General features: G+C 25.9%; 1 protein-coding gene across 1 annotated transcript in view; it reads left to right on the top strand.

Moving 5' to 3' along the window:
• Positions 1–8,636, top strand: part of LOC113548402 (tensin-3-like) — a 134,244-nt gene extending 125,608 nt beyond the window's left edge. The window contains 5 exon segments of the mRNA XM_026949266.1: positions 7,169–7,288; positions 7,353–7,741; positions 7,805–7,993; positions 8,077–8,248; positions 8,315–8,636. Of these exon segments, the coding sequence (XP_026805067.1) occupies positions 7,169–7,288; positions 7,353–7,741; positions 7,805–7,993; positions 8,077–8,248; positions 8,315–8,524 (1,080 nt within the window). The 3' untranslated portion in view covers positions 8,525–8,636.
• Positions 8,637–15,472: the final 6,836 nt, after the last annotated feature.

Below are 15,472 nucleotides of genomic sequence, written 5' to 3'. Positions count from 1 at the left end.
GCGCCTTTTGTGTGAAATGAGGAAAAAACTATCAAACGCAAAGGGTGATAAAACAAAACAAAACATTTTATGAAAAAAAAATACAACACAAAACTATGATATTCTCGAAAAAGCTTGAAACGTATAAGCAGATGGTTTATTAGGGATTGCTTTATTGTAGTTAGGTAGTATGTTATTATGATTCCAAGAGTGTAATCTTAAATGCCTGGAGGATAGTAAAAACAATTGTGTAGTGATTTGTATACCGGTGGCACATTTCGATAGGTAATAAATTATGAAAATAATAATTTGTCTATACTTATAAATAAAATATTATTTATTTAAAAATTACAATAAATAACCTACCTATATTAAATATCATAATTATTTTTTAAATTAAAAATTAATTATAAATTGTACAGATGGAAGGTACACTATTATAAGTATAACACAAATAGGTACTTTAAACTTAAAAATATTAATACTCCCCATCTCTATTTATTGCTGTTATTTTCGATATGATAAGAAAGTTGCTTTTTGTCTTTGCATATTGTTTCTATGCTGACATTAATATTCAATCAAATTTGGTTTTCGCCTTCGAAATTTGTTAAATACACAATATCAAATCCAATATTACTATGCATTTTTTAGAATTTTTAAGAGAGGACATCTTTCTCCAAAAACTGATTTTTTATATATTAATAAAGTTTCGTCAACTTCTTTTTGCTGATGATCAAACTGTAGTATTTATTACAAGATAATCTTAAATAAAATCGTTAGTTAACTGGACCAATTATCATGGATTAAATCTCAATATTTCTAAATATCGATCAATGCCTTTTTACAGATATTTTAAAGAATTTAATTATTTAAATTAAATTATACCTAACCTAACTTAACCTATAGTGTTAATCCTTATTGCTTTGTTGTCAGCTGGTGATGATATTATATAAATTTATATTATGAATTTTCAATAAAATTTTGATGAAACATGCTTAAAAAACACTAAAAAAAATTGGTTACCTGTATAAAAAGAGTAAGTATGTATGTAATGAATTTAAATTAGTGCTCCCCTTTAAAATCATTACTGGTTTTGTTCCTTTGTGATGTTAGTTTTAGTGTATAGAATGGTCGTAAGGAGTGACCCTTATACTTAGTGTAAAAGGTATCGAAATAGTTCTTTAATCTTTTTTTATTCAATATTAATTGTTCTCCTCATAATTGTTCTCACTTATTGTATTAAACTTTAAAACGTCTAAATAAAAATATTAAATTTAGGTAGTTAGAATTTCGAATTTTAATAAATTAAATGATAATAAAAAAATATATGATATATATTAAATAATCAAGATAATAAATATTTGTACAACAAAAACTATTATATATTTAACTTACCTAATACCTATATATAAAAACTTTTAGAATTAAATTTTATTTTTAAGTATATCATTAATGATTTTAATAAATATAGCTATATTTCTATATTATATAATTTATTTATTTCATACTCATCGTTTTTAAAGTTAATTATTTCTTAATCAAAAAAATTGTATTTAAAAAAACAATTATGTGTTTCTAAAAAAGTTTAATTTAATATAAAAATTACGTTGGTATAGTTATACAATTATCTACTTTCTAAAATATTTTAAGATAAATAATAAATATCATAGACACAACACTAAGCGACTATATTTTATATACACACATTAATAACAGCTGTGTTTACATGATTAAGTTATTAACTAATAATTTGTAAGGAAACTCTATAGGGCATAGACCATGTACTCATTTAGTAAAATAAATTTATATACTGCTATCTTGTTATTTAGAGCTACTGATACATACCAAACATTTAAATTAAATATAGATAATTAATCAAATATTATACCTAATTTTTTACTATACTATATTATTTAAAAATTATTTTTGATACAGTTTTTGTGTGATCAATTAAGAAACAGAAATTGTTAAAGCTATAAAAGAAAAACTTATAAAAAAAACCATCAGTTTACATTACCTAGGTACTTATATCAGTGCAATGTTATTATAATGGATAGATATATTTAAGTATTAAAATAATTGTTTTAATTGTTTATATATCAAATTCTTTTCTATTCTAATATAACAAGAAGTAAACTATTTATATTCAAATATAAATATACTTTTTAAAATACCTATATAGTACATGGTGAATACCCTAGATTTTAGACACAATATATAAGAAGTTATACTTTTCCCATTTTAAAGCATTCTTATAAAGTTTCGACCCAACTTAAAACCAATTAAAATAAAAAACAATTCAAAACCATCACTATAGTATATTTTAAGTGTACAGTTGATGCCACGCATGATTCGCTCATATTTATACATTTTATTACGAATTATAAAGAATAAATTTTAAATCTTAAAAATCCCTTTAAATCGTTGAAAAAATTCAAATATAAACCTATAAAATAATAATTAAACTTTCCTCACATCACTTTCACAAAATAATCTATCATATTTTAAAAACAGGGATCTATTACAAAGATTTTACGGAATTACTAAACAAGCATTATTTTTTGTGACAATTAAAGATAAATATTTCTATGGACATTTTTTTCAATATTTTAATGTCCATCTAACTCTATATGACATACTATAAATATACTTATTTACATGTATTTATCTAATTACATAAAAGTTATTTAATTTTACTATACCTATAGTTAAATTTAATTAAATATATTATATTTTAAATTAATGTAATCAAATTTAAAAATTTAAAAATGTACACTTTCATTTATAAAAAAAAAAATAGTATACTAACAAAATAAAAAATACTGATATTGGCATTCATTATTATTATTACTTATCATCAATCGATTCTATTTTAGGATCATTTTTGTACAAAAAAATCAGTCTTAAAAGATTATAATATACTTTTCTAAAAGCTATAAAGATACTTCTATGAATAAATTGTATATTTCGATAAAATATACCTAATGCTAAATTTTAGTCACATTTAAAACATTTAAAATATCAAAGTTTTCTACATCATACATAATTTTATTTATGTGTATATGTGTACCTTTAAATATATTAAATTGTTATTTTAATAATTATAAATTCGCTACAATCGCTACATGAAAAGTATAATGATATTTTCTTGTCTCATCTCATCCAAATGCAGTGCCTTTTCAAAGACATAAATATAATTATATATACATGCAACATATATTACTTAACATATCTATAGTAGTACCATCACGCAGACGTGTTTTATATATATACAAATTTATCGTTTCCGTTATTATTAATAAATATTTGGTATATACATAATCATTTTCGTAAGCAATAAAAAAAATACTTCTGTTTGATTTGCACGCCATGACAATGCTAATTCGCAATCATAATCTATCAATATGTAAATACAATATTATACACAACGTCGTTGGTGGCGATATTATCCATATGCGTGTGTGCAGTGGAATGATTAATGTCATAAACTTATAACCCAATTTTCATTGAAAAAAACCGTTAACTTTGACACCAATACATCCCAACGATGGGGACCCAAGTCAAATTATCAATATGATTATGTAAATTATACATATACTTATGATAATAACAATAATGTAAGAGGCAAAACATTAGGCGGTAGTAGAATGTAGATAACAAAATTTCAGCCGCCACAAGAGTATTGTGGTTCTATGAACAGAATATAGTAGCAAGTGCACTACATTATACGCGTATAATGAATATAAATGTGTGTACTGTGTTATTTATTTATATTTATGTTGGTATAATAATGATGTATAGGTGTAATGCCAATGCGCACACGCAAGGTGCAATCGTCTCCACAACAGTGACGCGTCCGACTATATTATTGTAATAATCTTTTTTTGGCTATGGTATAGCAGCTAACTACAGACGTGTTTATATAGACAAAAGTGAAAAATTAAAAAAGAAAAAGCCAATATCTAACTGCTAACAACCCAACTAAGCAGTATTATGCAGTCATAATGTATAATGAATATGCAACACGATCTGTCTTTGTTAATGCATTCGCAACTTTTTTCCCTCGTCACTCGGATTTATTGTTCAGCTTATAATTTTTTATTACCATTTTAAAGAAATGCAATTTCCTTTGAAAACAAAATTATATCTAAATAGTATGTAGTACATTTTTCCAATTAAAAACTTAAAGTAGGTACCAATTATTTGTATGTTTTATTCGTCGTTTTATATCCTATTTTGTTTACCAATTATTATAGATATTTGTTAAAACACTGTTCATCGCATATTATATAATGTTTTATTATTATGAGTACAAGATTTTCTCGTACACCTTTTGTATGTATGCTCTTCAATTTTCGTTATGGTAAAACATCGCATGATACATATTTTGTTTTTAGCGCTTTCAATATGATGCATTTATTTTTATTGGTTTAACGATTTCACTGTCCTTTTAATAATATAACCAATAACCCCTACACATTGTAGGTGTACATCGATTGTTACGATGGCGGCAATGATGCCCGGTAGCGTGGTGTCGGTTCGCCGCCGCCGTAGTCGTCTTCGTCGCAGCAGCCGCCGCCGCCGCCGCCCGCAGAGCACATTCTCGTTGAAGTATGTACGGAATGCAGTCTCGCGCGCGGTACCCACTACTACCCTACCCGACCGGCCACTATACGTACGTACGCTATCGTCGCGGTCGTCGTCATCATCGGACAGTGAAGTAGAAATGTAGAAAAATAATAAGAAGAAAAAGAAGCAGTGGAAAAAAAGGATTACTTGCGTGGCGTAAGGGAGGGGAAACAGAGAAAAAAACCATGTGAACGCGAACCGACGGTAGAGATGACTATTACACGTAGTGTGACGGGTGTACAGGGCGGGAAGGGAAATGTATGCAATCGGCGCTTACAGTTAGCCGCTGCAGCCACTACGATTGTACGTCCGCACACCGTGTTCCTCCCACGACACGTAATATGCAAATATTTATACTATGTGAAAGAGTTGTTGTCCGGCGAGCCGTTGCACGTGCAGGTCATGCCGAGTAGGGTTGGCCGGTGTCATTCGCGTGTCTCCCCCCCCATCTTTCCAAAAAAAAACCGAAAATGATTGTTGGCGACAACGAGTTTATGGCCACATTATACTTATAATATTTATTATTCTACCTACCTAAATTAGTTATAATAATCTGCACACATTTATTTGCTGTGGTGACACCATCGCGTAGTAATAACGACCAAGCGCCGTAGTTATCCCATTTTCACTCTACCGCATAAACACTATAAACAACATTCACATTGGTTTTTGTTTATTTTTTTTGTCTTGGAAATTTAAAAATATCTTCATCGATAGTTTATATATTTTTCACCGTTAACATTTAAAACTAAACTAGTTTCGGTAAGCTGAGGTGGCCAAAGAAACGGTTCTTCAACAGATCAACTCATTTATTTTGTAGAATATAAAAATAACATTTTTTATATACCAAAACTTGTCAAAATATTTACAAGAAATTATCGGTATAGAATATTATTATTGTGACAACAAGTAACAGACAACAGAATACTAAAAAAATGTCTGCATCTAAGATAGATTTAAAATATAAGATAATTATTGTATTATTTAAAAATCTATTACCTAATTTATTTTATTTAGCACCATTTCATCGAGGTTCATAATTATTTAATTATTTGATTTGTATGAAGAAAATACTAGATACTTTACAAGCAAAATAAACAATTTTATTTGCTATTATCTATCAATCAAATAATTGCAATCCTATAAAAGTGAATGTTTAAAAAAAAATCCATAATTGATATCGATAAGTTCTTCTTATTGTTAAATTCTACGGAATACGTAAAAAAAAATTATTCGTTCAATCATAAAAATTTTAAATGATTCAATATCAAAATATAAATATTGTTCGTGTGTAAATAGAATTACACGTTACACAAAGCCTCGGAGAACTCTTAAGAGTACCAACATAAAGTTATTTAGTAGTGTAATACAGATTGAATTCCTTTCTTGTCCCGTAAAATTCGATTTTACAATGAAATATTATAAATTAATATTAGGTTCAACGGAAATATAATAAGCTCAATTTATTTTATATACTTGTTAGATCGTAAGAACTAAGAAGCATCATACATTGTTATATTTATTTGATCAAATCTGTACTGAAACTAGGCTAACCTTGGACGGCGTCGCCCGTGACAAATTAAATTCCTGTGGAAATACCCTTCCCCAAAACTCTGTTAAATAAAAATTGCACATCTTTTTTAAGTAAAATATATTTTATTATTTGTATTACAGAGTATGTATGCTAAGTTAAAACAATCTGATCAAGAAATACCGTAACAATTTCTACTCATATTACCCTTTTGACTCCAATAGGGGGTTGCATTTTGAAAAACCCTTTCTTAAGGGTCTTAAACGAAACATATAACCAAATTTCATTCTTATAGCATCAGTGATTCCAGATAAGCGATGATGAAACAGTTAGGCAAAGCATGTTATTTTATGTATATGTATAATCGGTATTTCGTTTGCCAAAAATCGTGTTTTTATTTCTATTTGATTCTATAATTATAAACAAAATATAAACTGCCATTTTTAGAATTTCAAAGAATCCGGTCATTTCAAATACATAAGTATTCGTTAACGAAAGATATATTTTTAAAACAGAATTTTTTAAGACTGACAAACAAATTTTAAACCCCTTTGGTGACTTGTATTCTCCGTCTTTCTGTGAATCACTTAAAATAAAATAAGCTAGGGTATATATTTATTAATTCATGTATCTCACCAAAATATAGATAAATTTATTTTAGTGAATTCATGAATTGAGTACAATATAATAGTTTCATATTTTAAAATAAACAAATTATGTCATCGTTTTATGTAAACTGCACGTATAAAATAGTTTCAAAATGACTTAAAATACTTTTAAAAATTCGGTTACAAAAAAATAATAGTTTGATTATATCTAATTTTAATATCATTGTATGTACTTTTGCGTATTAGTATGCTAAAGGCTGATTCGATTCTAGATAACAAAGACTGGTGTTTCTTTATTACAAATCTCCGAAATAATATATAATAAAAGTGTATACGTTAATACCCAGTTCACATGTATTTAGCAAATTTAAGTATGTACTAAAAAAATTTTAAATAACTAAACTACTTTTTTTATTTTCAGGCTGAGGGATTAAATTCTATTGTGGGAAATGCGTTTAGAATGGCGTATGCTGCCCAATTGGAGCTGGAAAGACGATCGGTGACGAACTCGCCAAAATCCAATTTGAATAATACTTCATGGGTAGGTTCAAAATAAAAACGTTAAGTATAAATACATAAAAAATTCTATTTAAACTATTTTACAGATGAAATTAAATGATAAATTAAATGTACAACGAATCCATAATGGATCTCCTTTATCGAAGAAGCTTATTGAAACTCCTAAACCAACTCCACCAACTACCTTACCAGGCGTACGTCCTTTTGACCATAGCAAAGGTTTAGATCTCACGCCAGGACAATTTTCTACACCAACTAGTAGTGACGACAGTCCAGATTTAAATACATATAAGCGTATGTTAGAAAAACCCCCATTAATTAAACGTTTAGCCATGGGTTTATCAGTACACAATAACTGCTCTAACGAAGACTGGTATCCGCTAGTTTGTAGCTCTTCTGTATCAAGCTCACCGTCTACCAATAGTGACGATTGTAGTACTCCTGAATCTTCTCAAGAAAAATTAAAAGACAATAGGTAATGACTATTTTTTTTACATTTTTAATCTAACTATTATTTAACTTGTTATTAACTTAATAGATTAACTCAATGTAATGTACGATCGCCAGACTCGCCCTCAAATATCAAACTTAAAAATAATTTGATATCAAACAGTATGGACAAAACTCCAACTCCTCCACCTTTACCAGAACGATCAGATAGTCTTCTGGATAAACCAGAAGAATGTGAGTTAAAAAAAGCACCGTGGTTTCAAGCCGGAATTCCAAGGTAACAAATTAAATGAAATTACTTTAAAATATATTATAACTTTTAAATACCATTTTAATCTTATTTCTGTAAATTTTTTTTAGAGAAATAACACTGGAAGTTTTAGGACAAGAACCAGTAGGAGCTTTTATGGTTCGTGAAAGTACTACCAAACCAGGGTGTTTTGCATTGTCATTAAGAGTACCTCAAGAATTTCATCCTCTAGGAATCGCTCATTATCTAATACTCAGAACGAATAAAGGGTTTAAAATTAAGGTTTAGCTTATACAAATTTTACTGTAAAAATAAATGATTTTGACTAAATTAAAATTGTTTTAACAGGGTTTTACGAAAGAATTCACAACGTTGACCGCATTAATAACTCATCATTCAGTAATGCCAGAGCTACTACCTTGTCCTTTATCTTTGAGCCGATACAATCCAACATTTGTAAAATCTGATTCCAATCAGGATTTTGCAGATATTGATGCGGATCCAGATTACAATACGCTTGCAGACTTCAGAAAAATGATGGCTGATCTAAATGTATAAACTTTTAAAATTTTAATAAAACAAAGCAGTATTATAATAATTTAAAAAGATTTGTATTCTTAAATTTAAATATAATTTGTAATAATAATAATGTGAGTTATAAGTAAAAACATATTAAAATGAAATGCAATACATTTGATATATATTATAAACTATCTATAATAATAACTTTAGTATGCTAAAAAGTATTTATATTTTTAATCATTTTACAACTCATAAACATAAAGTTTATTCTGTTTTGAATTTGAAATGTAAATTCAGTTATTTAAAAATATGTATTATTTAAATGTAAAAATCATTATAATCCAGTTAATTTTATGAAATATTTTATAATACTTATAACCTTGTATGAACTATTGTAATATTATTTTATCAATTTATAATTTTTCGCATATTATCAAAACATAATTTGGTAACCACAAATAATGCCAAATTATGGGTAAATTGAAATGTGTAATTTTTGTAAAGTAAAAAAATATTATTATCATTCCTAGTCTCGTGTGATAGATATAAAAAATGTACATATTATAATAAATATTTATTCACAAACTAATTGATAATTTTTAGTCGTTTTAGATATAACTTTCTTGCAACCATTCTCCGAAATGTTGTTAATTATCTATTAATTTCAATATATATGTTTTTTTTTACCGTCAATGGCTGTGTTCCTATATACAATATACCTATTTCAATTCCAAATTAAATATTGGATTATGTAATATGATAATGCATGTGATCAAAATATATAGTAAATAAATAAATTAAAATTTTGTACAAAATTTATTATTTTTTATATTTAACGACTCAACTCTTTTTAGTTATAATAACTTAATGTTGTGTTTCTCTTTAACATTATTTTCTGTTACGTAGCTTACTTACCTAAAAATATTCAATCAAAACTAAATAATTTTACAATGACTACAATTATACCTACTTGAATTCAAATGTTTTGGATCCAAAAATATGAAATATATATATAACTATATTATAGTTTAATGAAAAAAAATTAAATCAAAAATATTTCCTTTTTATCCGTGGAAAAAATCTAAAGCTGTACATAAAGTTATAATATCGTATGCGATCTACCCGAAAATAGTACTGAATTACCCCATTTATTTATGTCATATATATATTTATAATCACTATTAAAATTGATGAATTCACATACTATTTTTATTTCCTTAAATTAAAAATGTCGTATTCATGTCTATAAGGAATTTAACAAATATTATACTATGAATGGATGAAGTAACTACCACTCTTATTTCAACTGCCTTGGAAGTAAAGGACAAAATCCCATTTACTTCAATATCGTATCTTATTTTTAAAACCGCCAAAAAGTGCCCCTGTAATTCAATCGATGAAATGTTGACTATGACTCACTGTAATATGTGTAAATCCGTGTTAATTTAATGTGGCGTATACTTCGCCATATATACCCACTACCCAGTTTTGTATATCATTTATTTTATCGTATCGTATTAATTGAGTTATAAAAGTAAAATACTCAAAAATATTTTGTAATTGTTTATCGATTGGGTATCCAAGTATATGTATAGGTATAATTAAATATTTTCAATTTTGTGATTATCGATAGAGGTAAATCACTTATTTTGGTAGATCGTGTACATCACAACCGTACATATCATTTATGATCAGATAGACACAAAGAATAACTTTGTTAATTTAGTGGTAAAATAATAGTTTCTTATATATTATTTCGAATTGGATTGAGAAGTAAAACACATTGTCTTATAAAAAGTTGCATATGAGAAATTTGTTTAACATTTTGTAATGTGTCATTGACTTTTTGTATACAATAAATAAATAATAACCATAAAGGGTTATTATATAATCAAATAAATACTACAATGCATTTTAGATTTCTACTATTTCTACATACATATTAAATAAAAAATAGCAAAATAATACCAACTTAGAGCAAATCTAGCTATGAGTCTATGATAACAACAATAATAATATTATACTTGATTGATAAATTTTTTAATACTATCTATAACAGTTTTCTTCGTTTAAAAAAAAATTTAAAAATTAATACCAAGTTCCATATGTTAATCAAAAAATATCAATAATATTATATAGTCCCAGTATTTTTTTATAAGCATTTAAAGTTCGAATTTACCAAAATATTAACTATTTTTAATTTTATGTATAAAATTCATACCTTCAATATTGGTTTTTCTTATAAAACCTATAGAAAAAAGTTGAACACAATTCGACAAATATTTTTCTGCCATTGCTTCTTAAAAAAATCTTAAACATTATTCTTTATTAATTTAGATAGTAATACGTAAAAATGGTAGTTATATCTCTTCAGGGAGAGTTTGGATGGGCATTATAAAACATTGCGTTGAGTTTAAAATAAAAAGCTTTACAAATTACAACTATTAGTAGTTTGAAATGTACACATAGTAGTAGCCGAGTATTCTGCCCAGAAATTAGATTCTGGTAGTATGTATATAAATTTTTAATATATTATAATCAGTGAATAAATCTATTTCTTTAACTAATAATTTAATAGATAATAAATCAACTCTGAAACAGTGTCAAGATAGAGAAACAGAATCCAAAAAATATTTCAAGTATTTACTTGTATCCCTCTAAATTTTGTGTCTAAAACTTAGGCGAATTGACTTTATTTTCCTGTACCTTAACCATAATTTAAGTTGAAAACTTGGCCTAAAATAAATAACTCGCGTAAAGTAATAAACCATTATTAACACTATACTGCGACAATAATTATGTCTGTCTACATAACATAATACACAAGCAAATTATCAAAGTTTAAATGTAATTGCTCATATTTAATACTAAAATAATTATTTATAATAATTAATAACCAATAATATCGCCTTTAGGCGAACATTTTATATATCCCAGGTTATTGGGGCGCAATTCAGACGTACTTAGAAAAAAAATAAGTAAATAATATTATATTTACTATACCATTTTATAGGAGACACAATTCGTAAGTAGCGTGCATTTGTTACCTATCGTACAGCATAGTTTTACCTACTTTTTCACTTGTTTTATATGATTTAATATTTACATATTAAAAAGAATTAATCAAATCCCAAAGAAGAACACTGTCGAACCTCTCGTACTAATTCCCAACACCGATATTATATTATAGTAAAGTAGTTAAGAGAATTTTATGAATTTAATAATATCTATATTACTAAATGCATCTATAATAATGAATACATTTTACATTAGATGATTAGGTTAAAAATTATAATAATCTTAAATAATTGTCTCATGAATTATTTTCCACATTCTTATATTCATTTTTTTAAATTTCCTTCTTCACTTGTACTTTATATAATTTAATATTTTACAGACCAATTTTTTTCCCAAAATATACATACCAATACAAAATACTTCACCGATACGCATACCGATACCCATACGAATCAAACCATAACAGATATTAATACAGGAATCTATTTAATTCAATTACAGAATTTGATTCATTGTAATATATAAAACGTAATCAATCGGTTATAAATTTACAATTTAAATACAACTTTACTATTATTATAAATTATGACGTTTTAATTTCTTATAAATCATTAATTTTAATATGTTCATAACGCTGTAAATTATACTTTATTATTAGAAAGTATAGTAAGTTTTAGTTACTAAATTTGGTAAAATTAAAGTAATTAATATAATTAAAAATAGGTGACAACGTTTAAGTTGAATAATACTTATGAACATCGTCAAAATATGTATTGTTAGAAAAAATAACACATTGACAAAAAAAATGAAACATTTTATTTGTAACCTAGTACATACAACTGGCACTTATGTTGTTGGTATAATGAACTAAAGCTAAACGTATGAATTATGGACCATTAGTAATACATTTACTCAAAGTATTCATCTAAATGTTAATAATAATAATCCTTGACGTGTGTCGAATTGAATAGTCGTATGAACTTAAATTATAAAATATGTTTTTAAAATTTATATAAAATAAATACAAAGGTACTTGATTAGCCTTTAATTATTATTATACGTATTACTTATAAAATAATTTTAAGAACTAGATTGTAATATTATTTTGGTTTGCAGTGGTACTGTAATAGATTTAACAGTCGTATAGTCAGCTAACGCCAACGTGATCCCGCATCTATTTTGTTTTACAACCCTCGTAAATTATAGTGAAAACATTTTCCAAAAGGTAGATACGACACACTACTCATAGCTAATTTTTGAACAAGATATCTTTTATATTATTTTCACTATGATTTCAATCACAAACGGCTACTGATTTTGATATTTTAAATTTAAAAATGATAGAGCAGGATTCGTTAAACCGTATGTAATAAAAATATATCAAATTTTATCACAAAAATTGTATTTTGGTTTATCTCTGGTAAACAAAAAAGTGATTATGATTTAAAAATTAGAGAAGGAGATTAACACATTTAATATATTAAGTTAATTCAATAATTTAATACATATTTATCTTAGTAGCCTTGCCGTATGCTTACAATATGTACTACTTATTTGAAATATTGGTATATTTTTTATTTCTACCAACAATTAAATAAAATATTTTTGTTTTTCAAATTTTTTTAATTAACATAATATTTCATAATATAATTTATGTAATCTTATCTATGTGCATAGGAAATGAGTATGAATATGACTTAATGTTGCTATATTTTATTTTACTATATACACGTTTTTATTACATAGTTAATTAATTATCTAGCTACGTTTCTTAACAACTACTTACTACAAAGATTGCTTATAGATATGGAAGGTTCTTAAAGTAAGTAAATGTCTGGTATAGAACTTACCTTATATTTTATTGCAGGTAACTATATATCGAATTAGTTGTTGTGAATAGTGTTATACGACACATTGTATACTGAGTACGAGTTTATTAAACTAAAATGTTACAAAATTGCATACTATTTACATAGAATACATTGTTATAATAATTAGGTACTTCGATATAATTAGTGAACACGTTCTCGTAACGACAAAAAAAACTTGGCCCAATAATGGCATATACCTTAGAAGAAAAAAACAATACATACATAAATAAAAATACTTATTATAAACAAATTGTATATTATTAATAATTATCATGGAACAAAATATATGATAAAATTATTGTCTCCGTAAAAACACAATTGTCATCTATTTTGTAAAATAAATTCTGATTATTTATTTAAAAAGTAATAATAAATATTTACCTATATAAACAAGTTAGAAAAGCTCACTCTGCGAGTGTGCTAAATTTCCAATTTTTAAATGTATTTTAATACAACGCATTAAACCATAAATACATAATTGCATGTACCTACAGTTTAAAAATAATTTAGTATATTTACTTTTTAATATATATATATTTACTTTGAATAGAACTAACGTTATTAATTAATGGACGAACGGACTGACACAACATCGATTTAAGGTGTTCTAAACTTATGTTTAGAAACCTAAAAGTGGGCAAAATGGTATCGCTCTACTCTCTACTATACATAATAAATGTCGAGTGTAACTTGAAATAAAAAAACCACAATATTGAATGATCATTTTAGTATTTAATTTAGTCTCGAGTCGTGAAAGTGCTTATCAATTAGTTTTAATATAGTTAAATCATTCACATTTGTAAGAAGTCTAGATTTACATTTATTATTTTTTTCTAAATCATTAAAAAAAATTTTCCAGTTTCTATAAAACATATCAACCATTACATACTAAATTACTAAAACATTACACCGACTAATAGTCTCTGTACTTGCCATTTTGAAACTGATTTGCATAAATAAATAACATAATAAACAGCCAACTTTAGGTTGAAAAACCCAGTTATTATCACCTATCTAAAGTAAATATCAGTGGCATTCCTAGGGGTGGGAGGTTAGGAATTATATCCCCTCCTTTGACTTTTTTTACTGACTTTCAGAAAACAAATTATTAGATATTCGAGTTGTTATAAAGTAATTACTTCTGATTATTACTAATAAGTTATTGGTCCATAAGCCATAAAGCTCCTTATTTGTGTCTTTGGATATTGGATCATCATAATATATTAATTTAAATTTTAAATGTATCATTACTTATAACTAATAAACTTCGGATTCGAATGATATTGCAACTATTTTTGTAATTAAGATAAATCAAATCTGATCAAAATATAGGCATATTCTATACATTATATACATTATACACTTATGTTCTTATTTTAACAAATATTCTTAGTAATATGGGAAAAAAATTAAGATAAATGTGTGTAAATAATTGAAAAATATAAAGGATATAAAACTATTAAACCTTACTATGAAATCATATCACTATGTCAGGTAAAGCAGACGTTTATTTAGATATAACGCCTAACTTATTGAATTTTTTAAACATTACAAATATGTTTGTTTTTGTATAAAAAAATATTTTTATATTTTAAACGATAAAAGATTTCATTTTAATTTTTGTATGTTTTTAATACAATTAAATCCGGTCTTTTCTTATAACATATATCCCCTTCCATCGAAAATTCCTGGGCACGCCACTGATAGGTATTATCCGTGTGCATTTATCATTAACTACGATTGCAAATTATAATAAACCTCACAAACACGTAAGTCCCCACGCTCACTATTGTGAGAATAACATATGTCATCAGAATAAATTTTTGAACAATACTAAATTTATATTTATAAAAATAAAAATACTTTTATTTGTACCTAATTAAACTTTTAACTTATTAGTATTTATTCAAAATCAAAATCATTACCATAGCTGTATTTAATCTATAAGCACATTACACATCATAATATCTTGAATATTTTTGAATGGTGAATAAGTTTTATTACATTGAAATGGCGAAAGTAAAATTGTTTTACGGCAATGCGTCGATGGTATTTTATCCAAGATCAAGACGTAAAGTATCGTGATGTATGTCGA

Source organism: Rhopalosiphum maidis, chromosome 4, assembly GCF_003676215.2.
Source record: "Rhopalosiphum maidis isolate BTI-1 chromosome 4, ASM367621v3, whole genome shotgun sequence".
NCBI classification, from domain to species: domain Eukaryota; kingdom Metazoa; phylum Arthropoda; class Insecta; order Hemiptera; family Aphididae; genus Rhopalosiphum; species Rhopalosiphum maidis.
The sequence above is the reverse complement of the archived record's forward strand: the minus strand, read 5'-3'. Positions and strand labels throughout refer to the sequence as shown.